Source organism: Schistocerca nitens, chromosome 5, assembly GCF_023898315.1.
Source record: "Schistocerca nitens isolate TAMUIC-IGC-003100 chromosome 5, iqSchNite1.1, whole genome shotgun sequence".
Lineage (NCBI taxonomy): Eukaryota > Metazoa > Arthropoda > Insecta > Orthoptera > Acrididae > Schistocerca > Schistocerca nitens.
Genome location: NC_064618.1, coordinates 564245272 through 564264483, shown reverse-complemented (window position 1 = coordinate 564264483; position 19212 = coordinate 564245272). Strand labels below are relative to the sequence as shown.

General features: G+C 46.0%; 1 protein-coding gene across 1 annotated transcript; it reads right to left on the bottom strand.

Annotated features, from left to right (window-relative positions):
- Positions 1-10668: 10668 nt before the first annotated feature.
- Positions 10669-11354, bottom strand: LOC126260580 (uncharacterized). The gene is made up of 2 exons (XM_049957916.1): positions 11210-11354; positions 10669-11168 (listed from the first exon to the last, which is right to left on the bottom strand). Exons 1-2 carry the CDS (start codon positions 11352-11354, stop codon positions 10669-10671), a joined length of 645 nt encoding a protein of 214 aa, XP_049813873.1.
- Between the last annotated feature and the right edge of the window lie 7858 nt (positions 11355-19212).

Sequence of the window (19212 nt, the reverse complement as noted above, 5' to 3'; positions counted from 1 at the left end):
GTTTGTAGGCTCGCACTTTACCGCTTTTTTTAATCTTACAACCTGCTACTAAAAAAAATTGGAGTTTATCCTACATGGAGCAGCCACTTTTACGAATACACAAAAAAGAGAGAGAGATTTTTCCTCTTACAATCGCAGCCTGCAACAAATTATTGTTCGTTTTTTAAAATTAAAAAAAAAAAAAAAACAAGACAAACATGGCAACCAGCCGGCCGGTGTGTTCGTGCGGTTCTAGGCGCTTCAGTCTGGAACCGCGTGACCGCTTCGGTCGCAGGTTCGAATCCTGCCTCGGTCATGGATGTGTTTGATGTCCTTAGGTTAGTTAGGTTTAAGTAGATCTAAGTTCTAGGGGAGTGATGACCACAGATGTTAAGTCCCATAGTGCTCAGAGCCATTTGAACCATGGCCACAAAAATGAAATAAATTGTATAACAATACACCTAAAAAGGAGCCACGATAAGAATATGACAAGGATCAGTTAGCTCAACCTATGCCTTGACAACGAAACACTAGGTTCAGCAAGCTGGCGAGTAAGTCGTGATATCGCAGTGGCCATATATTGGTGGAAGGCGATTGCGTCCCTATCGACCCTTCTGTCTACAGTGTAATGAACATAGTGGCCCAACAACCACGCGATTGTGTTTGATTTTACCCTTGAAATGTAGGATTCTCTATTCACAACAGAATATCAGACGGAAAAGCAAGCCCAGTGGCTCGAGGTATAACGCTAATTGGTTTTTTAACCCAGTGTCAATTCGCTTTGGAACCATGACAGGTAAATCTATGTTGTAGTGTGTCTATGGTGGACAGGAACTGCACCGATCGGTAACACTAAGTACAACACGAAATAGGCGCTCATTAGTGAATAACAGCTTGGGTACCACTTGATACGCCGAGGACGCCACCACCATTGGTAAAACACGAAGACTAAGATGAAATCACACCTTCTTCCAACAAGTTGCGGGCCATGCCCGTTCAACAGGCCGCCTACAGTCAATCCCTCTCCCGCACATTAACAAAAATGTGATAGTGAGACGCTTCCTCTTTAGAATATCAGCCCCCACATAACTGACAGCAATGTAAAATTCACGGACATGTTTAAAATGGAAATTCACTCCACCAGCATCGACAGGCGGATCAAAACTAGCCGGCGGCAGACAGTGAAATAACCGAGACGTGACTGTGTATATTGCGTGAGACATAGTCAACACCGTGCGCTGAACAAATACCGATAACACATACGCTTCCTTTTGAATATTCGAAATAACGCACACGAGCAACCACCTCGTATCGTAATGGAAAAATGTGATGTTTCCACAAAAAAACACCTAGGCAGCTGTTTTAGTACCCTAGCCGTCATCACGGGAAGGTGAGAAATCTGAGTGATTTAATACGCTTTGCACAGGATATAGGTAACCACAATCCGAACTTGAACTTTCTGAAGTACGTTAAAGGAACGCCGTTTATGTTCTAGGATTACTCCTTGTTTCTTCTCCGTAACCGATTTCCAGTTAAGCATAGCCAGTTGGATTTGAGAACGATCAGTTATGACTCCCAAAGGTTTATATCTATCGACCACAGTCGCCCACGAAATGACAGCACTATCAAAACCTCCTAATTTCATCTACTGACATTTGGTTTCGTTGATATTGGCACCAGAGGCAAGTTAAAAGGCACCCAATGTAGCCTTGAGCAATGGAATCAGCGGGAGAATGCAATAATACCATCACATCGTCTGCTTATGCTCGCACCGAGATCGTTCCGCCCAAGAGTATTCATTCTTGTAACTGAGCGACGATTCTTTGAAGCCTTGAGCAAAACCTTTACGGGTGGTAATCGGGGTCTCAGTTAGTCGTTCACAGCCACTGAAGCTTGGATAGCCGTACACAAATTAGACAAGACCCCTCGCGCGTAAGTTGTGAACCCAATGGCTTCCAGTACCTGGGAAGACATGGCTGACCAGGTCAACCGCCTTGCCAAAATCCAAAGATGTCGGAGCACCAGGAACAGAAGTAACATCTGCCACCGACCCCTAGACCACGGGTACGTTCTTGTGAGAGTTGTTCGTTGTGCTTCTTAACTGATATTCGTGAAATTTTGTTATGGAACATACATAGAATTACAGAAAAATATACCCGGTTTTTTTCTTTAAATCTTTCAATGCGTCTGCGAATTTTGCTGATTTCTGTCGTATATAAGATCACAATGAAGTAACTTACTCATGCCAGTGTGGCTATTATATCATATCATGGTGTGTGTAAATAATTATAAAACTGACTTGTAGTATAGCTTGTATCTCTGTGCAGCTTTCTTAAACCAGTCGAGACGAATGCTTGGATGGTTCCCCAAATTAAGCTGTGTCTGATTTGTTTCCACGTTCTTGTACCGTCTCCAATAACCTTAACGTTAACGGAACGTTTTATTATACAGGGCCAACCCGTACTCCATCGATAAAATTTTGAAAGTTGTTCGGGGATATTTTCGAGTATTTTAGTAACGTCCACTTCTCCTATCGCCATCAAGTGCTGCTCATTCTGTGTCGGGTTAGTTTTTTCCGGCAGTGTCAACTGTACGTAAACAGTGACAATTAGAGTTGCAAAAGTACCATAGGCTACTGTAGACAAGTACGCGTAGACTACCGCAGTTTTACTAGTAGCTTTGGTTGGTTAAGGTCGTACCCGCGTTACCCATATGTTAGGCGTTTTGCATACTTATCGGACGTTATCTCATAACGGTCGCGCTTTCTTTACCTACGAGGGCTATTCCGAAAGTAAGGTCCGATAGGTCGCGAAATGGAAACCACGGTAAAAATCAAAAATGTTTTATTTGCAACAGTTAGATACACCTTGCAGCTACTTATCTCCATAGTCGCCGACCCGACTTAGACGTGTATCGTAGCGTTGTACCAACTTTCCCATACCCTCGCTATAGAAGGCAGCCGCCAGTGCTCTCCGCCAATTCTCTACGCTGGCCTACGGCTCATTGTCTTGTGCCGAAATGTTGTCTTCATAACCAGCGGTTCATGTGACCTGAGCTGAAACTCAGAGGGAGACAATTACGGGCTGTATTGTGGGTAATCTCACATTTCCATTTGAAAACGATGCAGGAGCATCTTCATTGCCCCTGCAGAATGCGGCTGAGAATTGTCTTGAAGACGAAACAGCACGACAGTTATGTAATGTTAGCTGCATAGCTTCAGGGGACATTTCTCACCAGGCCCCCGTACTTGGCGGCAGACACTATTTTCTAGACATCTTTACGCACTCACTGCGAGCTCAGAAATGAGAAGAGCGACGTGATGCTAACTGGGGTTATACTAGAGACACTACCCAACACATCTGTGCAAAGCTTTATCGGATTTTCATAGTCGTTTCCATTTCGTGACCGATCGGACCTTACTTTCGGAATAGCCCTCGTATACGATCAGTGTCTTACTGACCGTCCCTGGTAGCTGAGTGGTCAGCGCGACGGAATGTCGTACCTAACGACCCGGATTAGATTCCCGGCTGGGTCGGAGATTTTCTCCGCTCAGAGACTGGGTGTTCTGTTGTCCTTATCATCATCATTTCATACCCATCGATACGCAACTCGCCGACGTGGAGTCAACTCGAAAGACTTGCACCAGGCGAACGTTCTACCCACCGGGAGGCCCTAACCACATGGCATTTATTCATTTAGTGCCTTACTAGATTCTCCTAAAACCTGGAAGCATTAAACTGTCTAGAAACTCACTAAGTATATATAAAGGGCGCCTTAACTTACGGAACATTTTTGTTCTATATAGTTATCCTCCTGTCCGTTACTTAGAAATAAACGACATTTGTAGCAAAGTTGAACTTGGCAACTTTTAATTCAGGTTTTATTCGAAAATTTTCGATTTGTAACGACACCAGAGGGGGTGGCATAGTAAAAATATGAAAACAATATATTTGTCATATAGCGCTAGAAACACAATTTCCTCAACAAAAAGATAAAATGAAAAACCTCAAAACAAAAATACATGAAACATTGTTTCAATACTTTGTCGAACTTAAATATAACATGTTTCTGTTATTCGTAAACAAGTTTCGCATTTATGATTAATAACAGGAAACTACTGCCTTTGAACATTATATATATATATATATATATATATATATATATATATATATATATATATATATATATATATATATATATATACAAAATTACCATGGTGGAAATAAAATCAAAATGGTTCAAATGGCTCTGAGCACTATGGGACTTAATGTCTAAGGTCATCAGTCCCCTAGAACTTAGAACTACTTAAACCTAACTAACCTAAGGACATCACACACATCCATGCCCGGGGCAGAATTCCAACCTGCGCCCGTAGCGGTCGCGTGGTTCCAGAATGTAGCGCCTAGAACCGCTCGGCCACTCCGGCCGGCCTAGAAACAAAAGAAAGGTTCAGGAGTTGAATTAAAATTTAGGGTGCAGGATATCAATGATACGATTCGCTGATGACATTGTTTTCCTGAGTGAAAGTCAAGAAGAATTACATGATCTGCTGAATGGAATGAACAGTCTAATGAGTACAAAATATGGATTTAGAGTAAATCGAAGAAAGACGGAAGTAACGAGAAGTAGCAGAAATGAGAACAGCGCTACAGTCTGGAACCGCGCGACCGCTACGGTCGCAGGTTTGAATCCTGCCTCGGGCATGGATGTGTGTGCTATCCTTAGGTTAGTTAGGTTTAAGTAGTTCTAAGTTCTAGGGGACTGATGACCTCAGAAGTTAAGTCCCATAGTGCTCAGAGCCATTTGAACCATTTTGAGAACAGCGAGAAACTTAACATCGGGATTGACGGTAACGAAGTAGATGAAGTTAAGGAAAACTGCTACCTAGGCAGTAAAATAACCAATGACGGCCGGATTAAGGAGGATATCAAAATCAGACCAGCGATGGTAAAAAGGGCATTCCTGGCCAAGAGAAGTCTACTAGTATCAAACATAGACCTTAATATGAAGAAGAAATTTCTGAAAATATAGGTCTGGAGTACAGCATTGTACTGAAACATGGACTGTGGGAAAACCGGAACAGAAAGAATCGAAGAATTTGAGATGTGGTGCTACAGACGAGTTGAAAATTACGTGGACTGATAAGGTAAGGAATGAGTAGGTTTTGCGCAGAATCGAAGAAGAAAGGAATATGTGGAGAACACTGATAAGGAGAGCGGACAGGACGGTAGGACATCTGTTAAGACATGAGGGAATGACTTTCATCGTACTAAAGGGAGCTGTAGAGGGCAAAAACTGTAAAGGAAGACAGAGATTCAAATACATCCAGCAAATAATTGAGGATGTAGGTTGCAAGTGCTGCTCTGAGATGAAGTGGTTGACACAGGAGAGGAATTCGTGGCGGGCCTCATCAAACCAGTTAGAAGACATGACCCAAAAAAAAGGGCTGCCAGATCCTGTGGTCTTTGTAGCTACACTGTTGATTTGCCGTATCCCGCCACAAAAGAATCAGTAGGCGATAGTTGAGGGCTGTTAGGAGTTCATAGGATAGTCCACTAAGGCTGCACCAGCGATCGTTGAATATCTTGTTTTAATCTTCCCGCTCTATGACAGCCCAATGCGGTGGTGCGCTGTACTGTTGGTGTAATGAGGGATCATATACTGCTCGATCATTTCAAGATAACTGACGGCATGATCAGTCTCCTCTGCAAAAAAAGACTGGGCCGAAGACTTTCTGATAGGTCACTCCGCACCACACGTTCAGTTTAGGGTTGAGTCTTTCGAGCCGGCCGAAGTGGCCGTGCGGTTAAAGGCGCTGCAGTCTGGAACCGCAAGACCGCTACGGTCGCAGGTTCGAATCCTGCCTCGGGCATGGATGTTTGTGATGTCCTTAGGTTTAACTAGTTCTAAGTTCTAGGGGACTAATGACCTCAGCAGTTGAGTCCCATAGTGCTCAGAGCCATTTGAACCATTTGAGTCTTTCGAGTTTTAAGAGACATGCGAATTCTCGGTTCCTCAAAATGATGCAGTTACGCATGTTGACTCTGTCACTCACATGAAATGTGGCTTCATCCGTCTACATCCATCGATTGAACCATTTATCGTCCGTTTCCTTCCGCTCACACATCTTCATAAGATATTGGAATCGAGTTCAGTAACGCAGCTGTCAGTACTTGCGTCCGTCTAAAAATCCTCTGGCTTGTTGCATATGGTGCGTTGATCTCTGCTGATGAGTGGCAGAGTGACTTTCGTGGACTCTGAGCCATGACTTGTTGAATATCTTCCTCCCTGTTTCCAGCACGCTGCATACATCCTGCGTGGGGAGTCTGCAACCTTCTTTCCAAGAACACGTCGTACAATTTCATAATGTCTCGATGTAACGGGACATATCTAAGAAGTACCAACGTCTGAAAGCTCACTCGGTCTCTACGAGACTCGAAACTTTCGCATGTCTCACGACACAATGAGCATTAAGTGGCGCAACGATCATTTTCACTTAACAACTAAGACACGTTGAATGCGCTAACTTGTGTCCCCTCGGTACAATGCGCTTCTGATATCTGGTGTTGCGCTGTGAACTATGTGCTCTTGGTTTCCCTACTGCAGCATGGCCACTCATTGTTAACATCCATCATTTTCAGCTACATTACTGGAAATTGCTCAGAGATACATACATTAACTTAATAAATACTATATAACGTTATACTTTTCAGATATCTGCACTCAGTGGACTAACTGAAAGATGTGCGATTCTAATTATGTGCAAAAAAATAATCAAACAAAAAAACAGACGTTTACTCAATCAGTTATGTTTCTTCCCCTACCAGTGCTAGCAACATTACCGGTAGTGCTACTATTCACACATACTAAGGTGTCAAACTATCGAACCGCACATCTGGTAGAGCGCAACTCTCGTGAGAACACAGCAGGGGAAGAGCGACGCTACGAAGAAAAAGGTGTACGTTTGTCTTCTTAAGGTTGTTGCCTTACTCTGTGTTTTGTGTTGCACATTCCACTGAGGATTTTTCTCTGTTGTCAAGGCATTTCCACGGAAAGAAAGACACATAGGGTACCAAACCGAATAAATCATAATTAGCCTATTACGCTGCAACGATCAGCCAGTAGGTGCTCTGAGCGAGGTGACGCAATGATTAGCTTAATGGATTCGGGAGGACGATGGTTCAAATCCACGTCTGGCCATCCTGATTTAGGTCGTCCGTGCTTTCCCTAAATCGCTTCAGGCAAATGCCGGGGTGGTTCCTTTTAAAAGGCACGGCCGACTTCCGTCCCTAACCCGATGTGACCGATTACCTCGCTATTTTGTCCCCTCCTCCATCCCCCCCCCCCCCAAATCAACCAACCAACCGGCGGCAGTGGGTGAATTACATCAAAATGCTCAGAGCGTATCCCTGAGCAATCTCTGAAATTTTGTCCGTGTGTATCTTGGGTGAACACCTGACACTCGGTGCATGTGAACAGGTCAAGATATCGAAAAGAAGCTTTCGGCAATTGATAGTTGATAAGAAAAAATGGTTCAAATGGCTCTGAGCACTAAGGGACTTAACCTCTGAGGACATCAGTCCCCTAGAACTTAGAACTACTTAAACCTAACCAACCTAAGGACATCACACACATCCATGCCCGAGGCAGGATTCGATCCTGCGACCGTAGCAGCCGCGTATTCCAGACTTAGATAGTTGACAAGAGCGGAAAGTAATTTCGTTATATGAATAGTACTCTTAAACCTTTTATGAAGCGGGATACTGTAGCAACTAAAAAATTCTAAGTGGAAATACGAGGGCTGTTTGGAAAGCAAGGTCCGATCGGTCGCAATATGAAAATCACAGTTAAAATCAAACATTTTTTATTCGCAGCAGTTGGCCACACCTTCCAGCTACCTCTCTAAATAATTACCGCTCCGACTTAGACATTTGTCGTGGTACTGTACAAACTTCCGTCACGGAAGTCAGCGGCCTGTGCTTTCCTCCAATTTTCTACGCTGGTCTGCCTTTCATTGATTATGGCAAAATGTTGTGAGCAGAGACAAAAAAAGGATCTAAATAAGGGCTGTATTGCTGGTGGTCAAACATGTTGCATCGGAAACGATGCAGGAGCGTCTTCATAGCCCCTGCAGAATACGGCTGAAAATTGTCTTGAAGAAAGAGACGCATGACATTCATGTTATGCGGGCTGCATAGCTTCAGGTGAATTCTCTCAAGAGATCCACATACTTGGCGGGAGACACCGTTGTTATAGGCATTTCTACGTGATCACTTGGCGCTCTGAATTGGAAAGAGCAACGTGAAGCGATCGACAGGCGCACTAAAAGCACTGCCCAACGCATCTGTGCAAAGTTCAGTCGAATTTTCACAGTGGTTTGCATTTTGCGCCTAGCTGGACCTTACTTTCCGAATACGCCTCGCGTGTGATTTTTAATGACATTCTAGAGCTCTTGAAACAACAAATGACGTGGATATAACACTCGTTAATGTTGGCTTCCAACGTACCGCCAAAGTATCGGAGAAATGTAGTGAATTTGAAAGGTAAGGCCATCGGAGGTTGCTATTGCGGTGAAGAGTCTCAAAGTGGAACTGCGACGTTATGTACAATCAGGAAATAGACCTATTTTTCTGAGGTCCTACTTTATACGACATAAATATAGGGTTAACTACGATTGTTGTAACTGTAACTGTATGCTTCTTTTAGTGTGTTAGAAGGGGCCTAGGAAAACGCAAGTGAAATGATGGTATGACGTTTTTACCTGGGAGACCCCCCCCCCCCCTCTCATCTGAGGTTGTGAGAGCGCCTAGTGCAAGTCTTTTTATCTGACTTACAAGTTGACGATGATCGCGATGACGATGATGAAACGATGAGCCGCGCGGGGTTAGCCGAGTGGTCTAGGGCGCTGCAGTCATGGACTGTGCGGCTGGTCTCGGCGGAGGTTCGAGTCCTCCCTCGGACATGGGTGTGTGTGTTTGTCCTTACGATAATTTAGGTTAAATAGTGTGTAAGCTTAGGGACTGATGACCTTAGCAGTTAAGTCCCGTAAGATTTCAGACACATTTTGTCGACGGGACGTTAAACACTAATGTCCTCCTCCTCCTTCAGACACATTTGAATTAGCCCGCCGCATAGTAGCCAGACGCGATGGCCACTTGACAACGGAGGAAGGCAAAATTTGTATACACACGTTTAGGTGAATACGTTTCGTGGAAACAAACAGCGGAAAGGCTTGATACAGCGGCTGAGGCCCAGTTGGGAGTCTCTCCTTGACAACAGCCGAGTCCTGCCGCCTTCCATTCGGCTTTAGATGTCTCGGAAACTACTGCAGAAGATTTCAACAATATTAACAAGTGTTCTGTCCTCAGCCTCGGTAGCTGCGCTGTCAGCGCGGTAGATTGCTGACCGAAGGGACCCGGGTTCCATTTCTGGCCGGGTTGGAGATTTTCTCCGCTCGGGAGTTGTATAGTTCTGACGTTCGCATCGTCATAATTGACGTATCATTATTGAAATTGCTCTATGGGAACGTCCCGAAAGAGTATAAACATAAAATACAAGCGTTCTACCGAGCGAGGTGGCGCAGTGCCTAGCACACTGGACTCGCATTCGGGAGGACGACGGTTCAATCCCGCGTCCGGCCATCCTGATTTAGGTTTTCCGTGATTTCCCTAAATCGCTCCTGGCAAATGCCGGGATGGTTCCTTTGAAAGGGCACGGCCGACTTCCTTCCCCGTCCTTCCCTAATCCGATGAGACCGATAACCTCGCTTTCTGGTGTATTTCCCCAAAACAACCCAACCCCAACAAGCGTTCTCTCACTGTACTCGTCTGTTGAAGAACTATAGTAAGCTGTTAAAAACGTATATCGTGTTATTTAGCTGATGACGAGTGTGGTAAGGCGTTTAAAATTTTGTTTATTGTCTGGAAAGCAGGAAATTTTAGTGTGTTGCAGAGTGGCTGGGTCTTCCTTTTGATTCGAGCTCTCATCCAGCCACGGCTGTCTGCCCCACTATTTTAATTCTTCCCATTTTATTCTTTTTTATTATAACTTTTAGAACTACTTGAGAGAAAGTGATTTTCGTAGGCAATATCGCTTGTAAACAACATTTATTGTCGATTACCGGTTTCCGTAAACAAGGATACCATCTTTAGATCACGATAGTACAGGTTGTTTACAAGCGATCTTGGCTGAGAAGTTCACCTTCTTTCAAGTGATCGTTACAGACTTGCCGCTTGCAGTTCAATACGGGTAAACTAAAGATTTAGAAGTGACATAGTGCATTATTTCTGTCTCTCTCTCTCTCTCTCTCTGTCTTTGATTGAGTGTGTGTGTGTGTGTGTGTGTGTGTGTGTGTGTGTGTTTAGGGCATTTCATGTTTTAATGGTTGTTCAAGTTTTATTATTGTACCACTTTTATGCAGAGTCGTCTCACAAAAGTTTAGTGTGGATGCTAAAAATGCTGCTCTGGTGTGCCCAATCCAACACATTGCCATTTCACCACACCGTGGTTGATAGAAGAACTAAGATTATTGTTTGTGTAATAATTCATGTAATAGATTTACGTGACCCTCTCCCTACTATCGTTTGCCGGAAGATTTATTTTGAAATCTGGAACCGTCCACGAAATAAAACTGGTGCTAGTTTCAAATGATTCACCCCGAATACGTAATTTTCTTTTGCTTTCGCAGCGTTATATCTTTATGTGCAGGGATTCTGGAAAGGAGAAGGTTGCAGGGGGAAGGGAAGATGTGGTCGGCGAGCGCGGCGTCTCGGAGGCGCGGCGCGGCCCAGCGGCCGGCGGGCAGAGGACGCCAGCGTACCTCGTGAAGGCGGCGGCGGGCGCGCTGGCTGCCGGCGGGCTGGGCGGGTCGCCGCCCCCGCCGCCCACGCTGCTGCTGCTGCTGCTGCTGCCGTTGGTGGCGGCGGCGCCGGAGGTGGTGGAGGCGGCGGAGGAGGCGCTGCTGCTGCTGCTGCCCGCCACGACGACGGCGCCCGGCTGCACGCCGGCCGCGGCTACGGCGGCGGCGTCCATGAGGAGCGGCGGAGGCGGCGCCGAGGGCAGGCGCGACCCGGGTAGCACGACGTAGTAGAGCGTCAGGGTCGCGCCGGCGGCGGTGGCGGCGGCGTCGCTGGGGGCGGCGGGGGCGGCCGGGGTGGCGGCGGCATCCCCCGCGGGCGCGGCGGCGCGCACTCGCACACACTCGCGGTCGCGGTCGCGGTCGCGCACGCACCCGGCTGTGGCGGCCAGCGCTGCTCCGCTCCGCTCGGCGCCTCTGCGCTGCGCCTACTGCCGCCGCCACCTGCCGCCGCCGCCGCCGCCGCCGCCGCCGCCGCCTGCGCACAGCTGCGCGCACTCTCGCTTTCCGGCGGGACCATCGATCTCTGGAAGCGCGCCGGCACCCGCGCCACTGCCCGGGCCTCGCTATCTGGGTCACCGTACTCCACTCACAACAATAACGAGCCGCGCCGACACTCCGGCCGGCCCCCGCGCCGGGCCCGCACCGGCTCTGCCCTTCCGGACGCCTCCGACCGCTCCTCCCCAGCAACGCCGCTCTTCTCCCCGGCTCTCTGCGTAAACCGATAATCTATATCCTCTAGAGGAAAACTCCTGGGTGATTAAGCCCCGTCGTATTTTTCTTCTTGCTCCTTCTCCAAAGCACAGGAAAATATATTCGCAGCTGCGAATATGAACCAACTTCGGCTATATATTGGAATGACTATAACAGAAATTTGTGCCAGACCGGCTCTCGAAACGGAATTTACCGCTTTACGCGAGCAGTCTCCTTAACCGCTTCGGCCATCAGAGCACGAGCCGGCCGTGGTGGCTGAGCGGTTCTAGGCGCTACAGTCTGGAACCGCGCGACGCGCTAGGGGACAGGATGACGGAATCCTGGCAGGAGACTGCTGAGGTCCTCCTCCAGTCCCTGCTGCCTGATGATAGCGCGGATGGTGAATCTGAACAACAGCAACAACTACGACTTGATGACCTTAATGAATATAATAGCAACACGGCAGTCTACCCATTCTCAGAGGAAGAGGTGGCTGCCCACATAAAATCACTTAAGAGGGGTAAAGGTCCCGGGCCAGACGGCATTGTAGCGGAGGTGGTACAATTCCTAGCTCCGAAGCTAACTGCACCACTCACTCTCCTGTAGAATGAGTGCCTCAGACAACAAAAATTTCCCAAGATATGGGTGACAGCGAACGTTCCAATTATCCGAAAAGGACTAGATAAAGACCCAACGAATATCCTTGCTGGATATACTTGGGAAGATACTAGAAAAACTACTAACTGACAGACTGGCCGCACACCGAGTGCTGTGTGGGATGAGCAGCAGGCAGTTCGGCTTCAGGCCTGGGCGATCGGCATCTGAAGCAATCGCCTGGCGGCCGAGGTCTGTGGCTCTACCCCACACAAGTACGTAGTGGGCATCATGGTGGACATCAGTGGCGCCTTCGACAACCTGTGGTGGCCTTCGCTCTTCATCTGCTTGCGGGAGAAGGAGTGTCCAGGGCCGCTATATGGCTGTCTGAAGGAGCGGGAGGTCTGGCTATCATCCCGTATCGGGGGAATTGGAAAATCAATAACCAAGGGATGCCCCCAGGGTTCCATGCTAGGACCCCTGTTCTCGGACATCCAAATGGAGCCACTATTAGATACTTCACAGCAAAGTGAAGAGGTGCTAGAGGTGATAGCCTATGCAGATGACCTCCTCCTGTTGATCGGCGGCCGTAGCCGCGAGGACATAGAACCTAAGATAGAAAGTGCTCTGAACAAACTGCAGCCGGCTGCGGTGGTCTAGCGGTTCTAGGCGCTCAGTCCGAAACCGCGCGACTGCTACGGTCGCAGGTTCGAATCCTGCCTCGGACATGGATGTGTGTGATGTCCTTAGGTTAGTAAGCTTTAAGTAGTTCTAAGTTCTAGGGGACTGATGACCACAGATGTTAAGTCCCATAGTGCTCAGAGCCATGTGAATCATTTTGAACAAACTGCAAGTATGGTGCCAAAACGCTAAAATGAAAGTATCACCAAGTAAGTCTACTTACCTATTATTAAAAGGGCAATTAATCAGAAACCCTACTGTACGAATCGAGCGCTCACCGGTTCTTCAGCGACTTGAAACACGGTACCTAGGAATCATCATTGACGAAAGGTGGAACTTCGGGAAGCACATTGATGTTGTCGTCCATGTATCAAAGACTGCACTCGTATGTTTTGTATATGGAAGTACATATTTATTGAGAATCGAGGGCATGCATGCGTGTGCGAAGGGACACTGCGTCGTAACTCTTAATATTACAGGCACTATTATTTCGTAACCTTTTCCAAGGCTCGAAGTTTCGATCGCTCTCCTGTTGTCTTCCGTAAGTTTCTTCTGGCCTCCCTGTGTGTGTTCAGTAACGTGTAAACACTTGAATTACCCGAGTGTCAATGTTGAGTACAAAATATCTGATCAGGTGAACATGCGCAACGGAGGAACAAACGCGGAAAGATAAAAAAATAATGCACAGTAATTTTATTACCAAGAAGTCTAATAAGTAAGAAAAGAAAACAAAATCACAAATCAACATATATCTTTTACCTACTTTCCTACATAGTTAGCAACGTTCTCAATACATTCTCCCATCGTGGTACCAGTTTCAATACGCCTTGTTCACAGTCCGTTTGGTTGTAGTATAGTCATCTGGGGCCTCCTGGTTTCATTTTTGCATCTGTCTCAAAAAATTCGCCGGTCAGGAATTTCTTTGTTGGACCAAACAGATGGGAGCCCGACGCTACAAGGTCCGAACTGTATGGTGGATGCTGAGGCACCTCCCACCCAAAATTTGGCGATTTTCTCACGAACAGGAACAGTAACACGGGGGCGAAACCGTCAGCATTAATTTTGTGGCGTTTTTCACTAAGAATCGACTCAACCAAAGTTTTAATGTAGGTTTCAGCATCCACAGTAGTCAGTGATCATGAAGTCCACCAATAACACACCATGCACATCCCAGAACACTGTCGTAAGCACTTTCCTAACATACGGAGTCACTTTGAACTTTTTTTCTTGCTGAGGAGCCAGCATGTTTCCAGTCCATAGAGGGCTGCTTGGTTTCAGGCGTGTAGTGGTACACCCACAATTCATCACTAGGGACGATTCCTTTCAGATAGTCGTGCCCTTCTGCAGCGTAACGTATAAAGTGATCCAAGCTTGTTATATTTGCAGGCCCTTCTTGTTGTCTGTCAGTTACTTAGGCACCCAGCGAGCACTCTTCTTCTTCTTTGTCTCTGGGTCTTTGTCCCACTCCAATGCGGGGTCGGCCTTGTTATGACGGATTTGGCAGTGTTAGTCGCTGAGGGTGGTCGGACGCCCTTGCTGCCGTTACCCCGAACCCCCCGTGACGTCAGTTGTGTACCCCAGCTTTCTGCATCTAGTGTAAGCCACGAAATAGTGCGAACTTGTGCAAATGTCTGTGAGTCGTGTAACTGAGGCGGAACGTGGGGACCAGCCCAGTATTCACCTAGTGGGATGTGGAAAACCACATCCAGGCTGGTCGGCACACCGGCTCTCGTCGTTATTCCGCTGAGCGGATTCGATGCGGGGCCAGCGTGCCTACCCGAGTCCAGGAAGAAGCGCATCAGCGCTCTCGGCTACCCTGGCGGGTTGGCACCCAGCGAGCACGAACTTTACAAAATTTCAGTGTGTCATGAATACTATCGTACATCACACCATACGAAATTTTGAAATGCTGCGATAATGTTCGCCGATCGTCCAAAATTGCTGCCTCAATGGCTCTTACATGCTGCGGGGCTGCAGCTTTTACCGGCCGCCCGGAGCGTGGCGAATCACGGGTTTACACGGCCCTCTTGGAAGAATGCGCAGCACCTGGAGACACTGCTGCGGTCCGCACAGTCGTCCCCAAACACGCCACGCACGTCCCTGTGAATTTCACTCGGTTTATGCCCTTTAGCCCAAAATATGGAACTACACTTCGCTACTTTTCGTAAGTTGATGACAGTAACATGCACACCCTGTTTGTTTCGTAGATCTGGCTTCTGTCGCTAAAGTTGCACTTGGAAACAAAATACCCTCTGTAGCACAAACTATATTGTCGTGAAATTTTTAACATTCCAGCTGCAATACCAGGGGAGAAAAAGATTATTGTCAGTTACTTCCTGATCATCACTCGTTTTTATAGAACACAAAATCCACTTCAGTTGCTAGTAATTTCTCAATTTATAGCACGAAATGTTTCGGAGCCCAAAGCTTCATCTTCAGGTGCCGCCAAATAATTATGGATACATAAACGTCAGATAAACGCGTGGGAGTGTAGGCCCAGCAACCGTGCCCCCGTGTCGATAACCCAATACGGAAGTGACTAGTTCAGCAGACCAGCGAACCAACTCACCGCTTAATTTTCCCTCACCTCGCTGGCTCGCTATGTCAGACGCTTCCGCCGCCGCTATCAGCTGGCTCCCTGAACGGCACCACTAGTCATCCCACGCGTTTACTTGTCGTGTGTGTGTCACCACATGACTTGACTGGCCAGACCTCCACTCAACTATATTTCCAGAATTATTTGGTGGCACTTGAAGATGAACCTTTAGGCTGAGAAACCGGTCATGCAATAAATACGGAAATTACTGGCAAATGAAGCGGATTTTTTAATTCTATAAGGCAGTGTTGACTGTTTTGAATAGTGTCGGATTTCAGTAGAGAAGCTTTTGTTTGAATGTATCCTAGGATGTGAGGTCGCGTCATTTTGAATTTCTTCTAGACGATTGACGTTTCGACGCCTCACCTGGGACCTTCTTCAGGATCTTATGATGTCCACTGTTGGCTGAACTCCAACTAACGGTCAGCTCCTGCAGATCCTGAAGAAGATACCAGCAGAAGGGTCGAACGCCGATCGTGTACTGAATATGATGCGATCTAACATCCTAGAAGATTCTACCATCAATGACAACGGCCACAAAAGCGTGTGGACTTACATAAGATTTTGGTTTTAACGTAGAAAAGTGCCTGTCAGTCCAAAAATTAACCTTGAATTGATGGTTGCTGTCGAGTTTTGCCGGTTTGTGGCGCTAATGGTCCAGAAGGAGACTCGTCCTGTTGTCACTCCACTGTTGAAACTATCCAAGCCCTCTTTGTTTTTTTGGCGGTGTAGAGAAAGAGAGGAGTGTCACGAGTGGGCACGGGAAGACGCCTTTTTTACACCAGATACATACCTAGTTGGGTGACATCCGGGGATTACTCTTTCACCTTGCCCATCGCTCAGTCACTTCTGCAGTTCGTGATGATGCACCATTGAAGCAGGACGAGACTACTATCGGGGAAATAAAAACGCTTGCGCCTTTGAATGGGACACATGTGATGGTGTATGTTGGTACACCTAATGTATGCCGGTCGGTGTGGCCGAGTGGTTCTAGGCGCTTCAGTCTGGAACCGCGTGACCGCTGCGGTCGCAGGTTCGAATCCTGCCTCGGGCATGGATGTGTGTGATGTCCTTAGGTTAGTTAGGTTTAAGTAGTTCTAAGTTCTAGGGGACTGATGACCACAGATGTTAAGTCCCATAGTGCTCAGAGCCATTTGAACCATTTTGAACCTAACTTAGAACTGTCCAGTTATATAGTCTTCTAGGATGTGACTAGCGATTTGAGGTTACTCATACAAAGGGCATATACAAGGCTGCAAGCCTGCAATTTTTTTCCGGCTGTATTTAGACAACTAGGCCCCACCACCTGAAAATTTTTTCGCTGGCTGTAGTGCCTCACTCACCAGCGAACATTCAAAAGTGTAAATAAACGATCTTGATTAAACTTGGCGTGTATGTAGAGGGATCAAAATAATGTAATACATATTTTTTTCGTTTTCGTCACATTTCACTTTCAAGGAGTAAAACTCACTCTAAAAAGTAATTTGGCGTATTGAATTTAGAGGGAATATTTTCGAAACCGTGATATATAAAAGATGTGTTTCATATAAAAGTTGAAATGTAATCAACGTTCTTGAAAACCCTATAATTAACATTTTTAGTAATCTGACATTTTGCAAAATACCCCACCACCACTAATTAATTGTAGAAAACTTTTTTTGCAAACGTATATTAAAGAAGCTTACATGCCACATACAATCATGTGTCACTGAACTACCGTTCTTGGAAAATAAGCTGTAAAAATGTGCTGTCAGACTATTTTCAACCAACCCCATTAAAATAATATCTAAATGTTCATTATTACACCAATTATTTATTTTACTTGTTTTTGTTTTTAGATTACTATTTCACATCTCTGTATTTTATTAACTGAAAATAATAAATAACTCATTATTACGATTTCATGTTTTTACAGTAAAGATAATCCGAAATAAAGTGTTTGAAACATAAGGTTTTTCTTACACCGTGCCCATTGAACGAACGAAATTTCTTCACTTAATACACACGACGAACAACACAATATGCAACAAAATTCAGCAGGATTCTCAGTCTGTGACGGGCGACCTCTAAACATCCTGATTTGTATCAGAAGTATTTCAGTAGATTGGAAAACCTTGGCAAAGAGAGCTGATGTTGTACTAGAGACTGCACATCGATCATACTCTGTGTCAAGTGGAAATTTACGTCGTAATCATTCAGCAGAACTAGATCTGAAACCTTCTCACAACGTTCTACCAACATGGAATGCCATATACAGCCAACGGCTGTACCTGTGCCATTGAGCCTTTCGGCATCAATAGATGCACAAGTTCGTGGACCTCGGGTACAATGCTCGAACCGTTTCTTTCACGTTGATCACTTCAAGAATCTAACAATAATATAGATTTTTCTCCGGCAACGAGGAAGAAAACTTTCTTCATACATCTTTTGATCTTGTCAGATGGTTCAAATGGTTCTGAGCACTATGGGACTCAACTGCTGAGGTCATTAGTCCCCTAGAACTTAGAACTAGGTAAACCTAACTAACCTAATGACATCACAAACATCCATGCCCGAGGCAGGATTCGAACCTGCGACCGTAGCGGTCTCGCGGTTCCAGGCTGCAGCGCCTTTAACCGCACGGCCACTTCGGCCGGCTTCTTGTCAGATGTTAGTTTACCGGATTTCGATGCTGACTCAAGAACTTTCGGGGATTCAAAAAGAGATTTTCCAATTCTCGGCCCAGACTCTCCATTAGTGTCTTTTAAAACCATGTTTTGAGCGTCGTAGCTGAGGGCAACAAACTCGTTCATCTGGTGATCCCAAAAGGTCCGAATGCGTAGGTACAGCCTGGGACGCATACGGCTTTCGATACTGGAAAAACTTTATGAGCAAATGTTCAGATCTGGTTCTGCTGAATGTTCATGATATCAGTCTCTACATCAGGCACAATATAAACAAGCTACAGGCATTCGTACAGAAAGAATTCTCTCCCCTAAGAGTTTTCAGTGTACTGATACATGCCTTGTACAATCAGGATATTTGGAGGCTCAATCTGCTGAACTATTTTTATATATATAATGTGCTGTCCGTCAAGTGTATTATTTGAAAACATTTCAGTCTTTGGCGGTTATGTCGATTGGAAAGACACCCAACACCACACTTACTGACTCTACTGAGGTGGTGCAGAATGCTCCTGGCAACCGCAGAAGCGCACTCCTCTGCCCGCCCCTCACAGTTATCCTGTTCATCTATAGCGAGTCTGCATACCCACATGCTTGCCGCGAAACATACTTCTGACTCATACAAAGTGCAGTTGTACCATGTGGAGTGCGTGATCGGTAGTTTGCAATTTGCGATACTTAAACGTACTAATTTGGGCAATAATTTTTAAACCTAATTTGTAGTCAGTTATATGTGTTGATTGAAGTTATCTTTCCCATCAATATGTACCCTCATGTCTGCAGTGGCTGTCCGTTTGATGTTTGTGTTGTTTATTTTTATCGCTGCGTGTCTTTACAGTCTCCCCTTCATTAGTACACAAGTTTTGTCTGCCGCGATTGTTAATTTGTATTACAACAATGTTGTATTGTGTTCAGGATACCACTGGCTTTGCTCCCTGACGTCGGTCTTCTGTCTCCTGATACCAATGTAGGAGAGGTTCGAATATGATACCCTCAAATCGAGCCTTGGGCGCATCTGTTTGTAATCCTTTCGATTACTTTCAGAGTGCCTACCTGCTAGTTTGCTACTCTGTTTTTACAGTAGTCAAGGAAACAGGATGGCGGGTACATTAAGGGGCTCCGGAAAGGCTCAAAATCATGAAAAGTCCAAT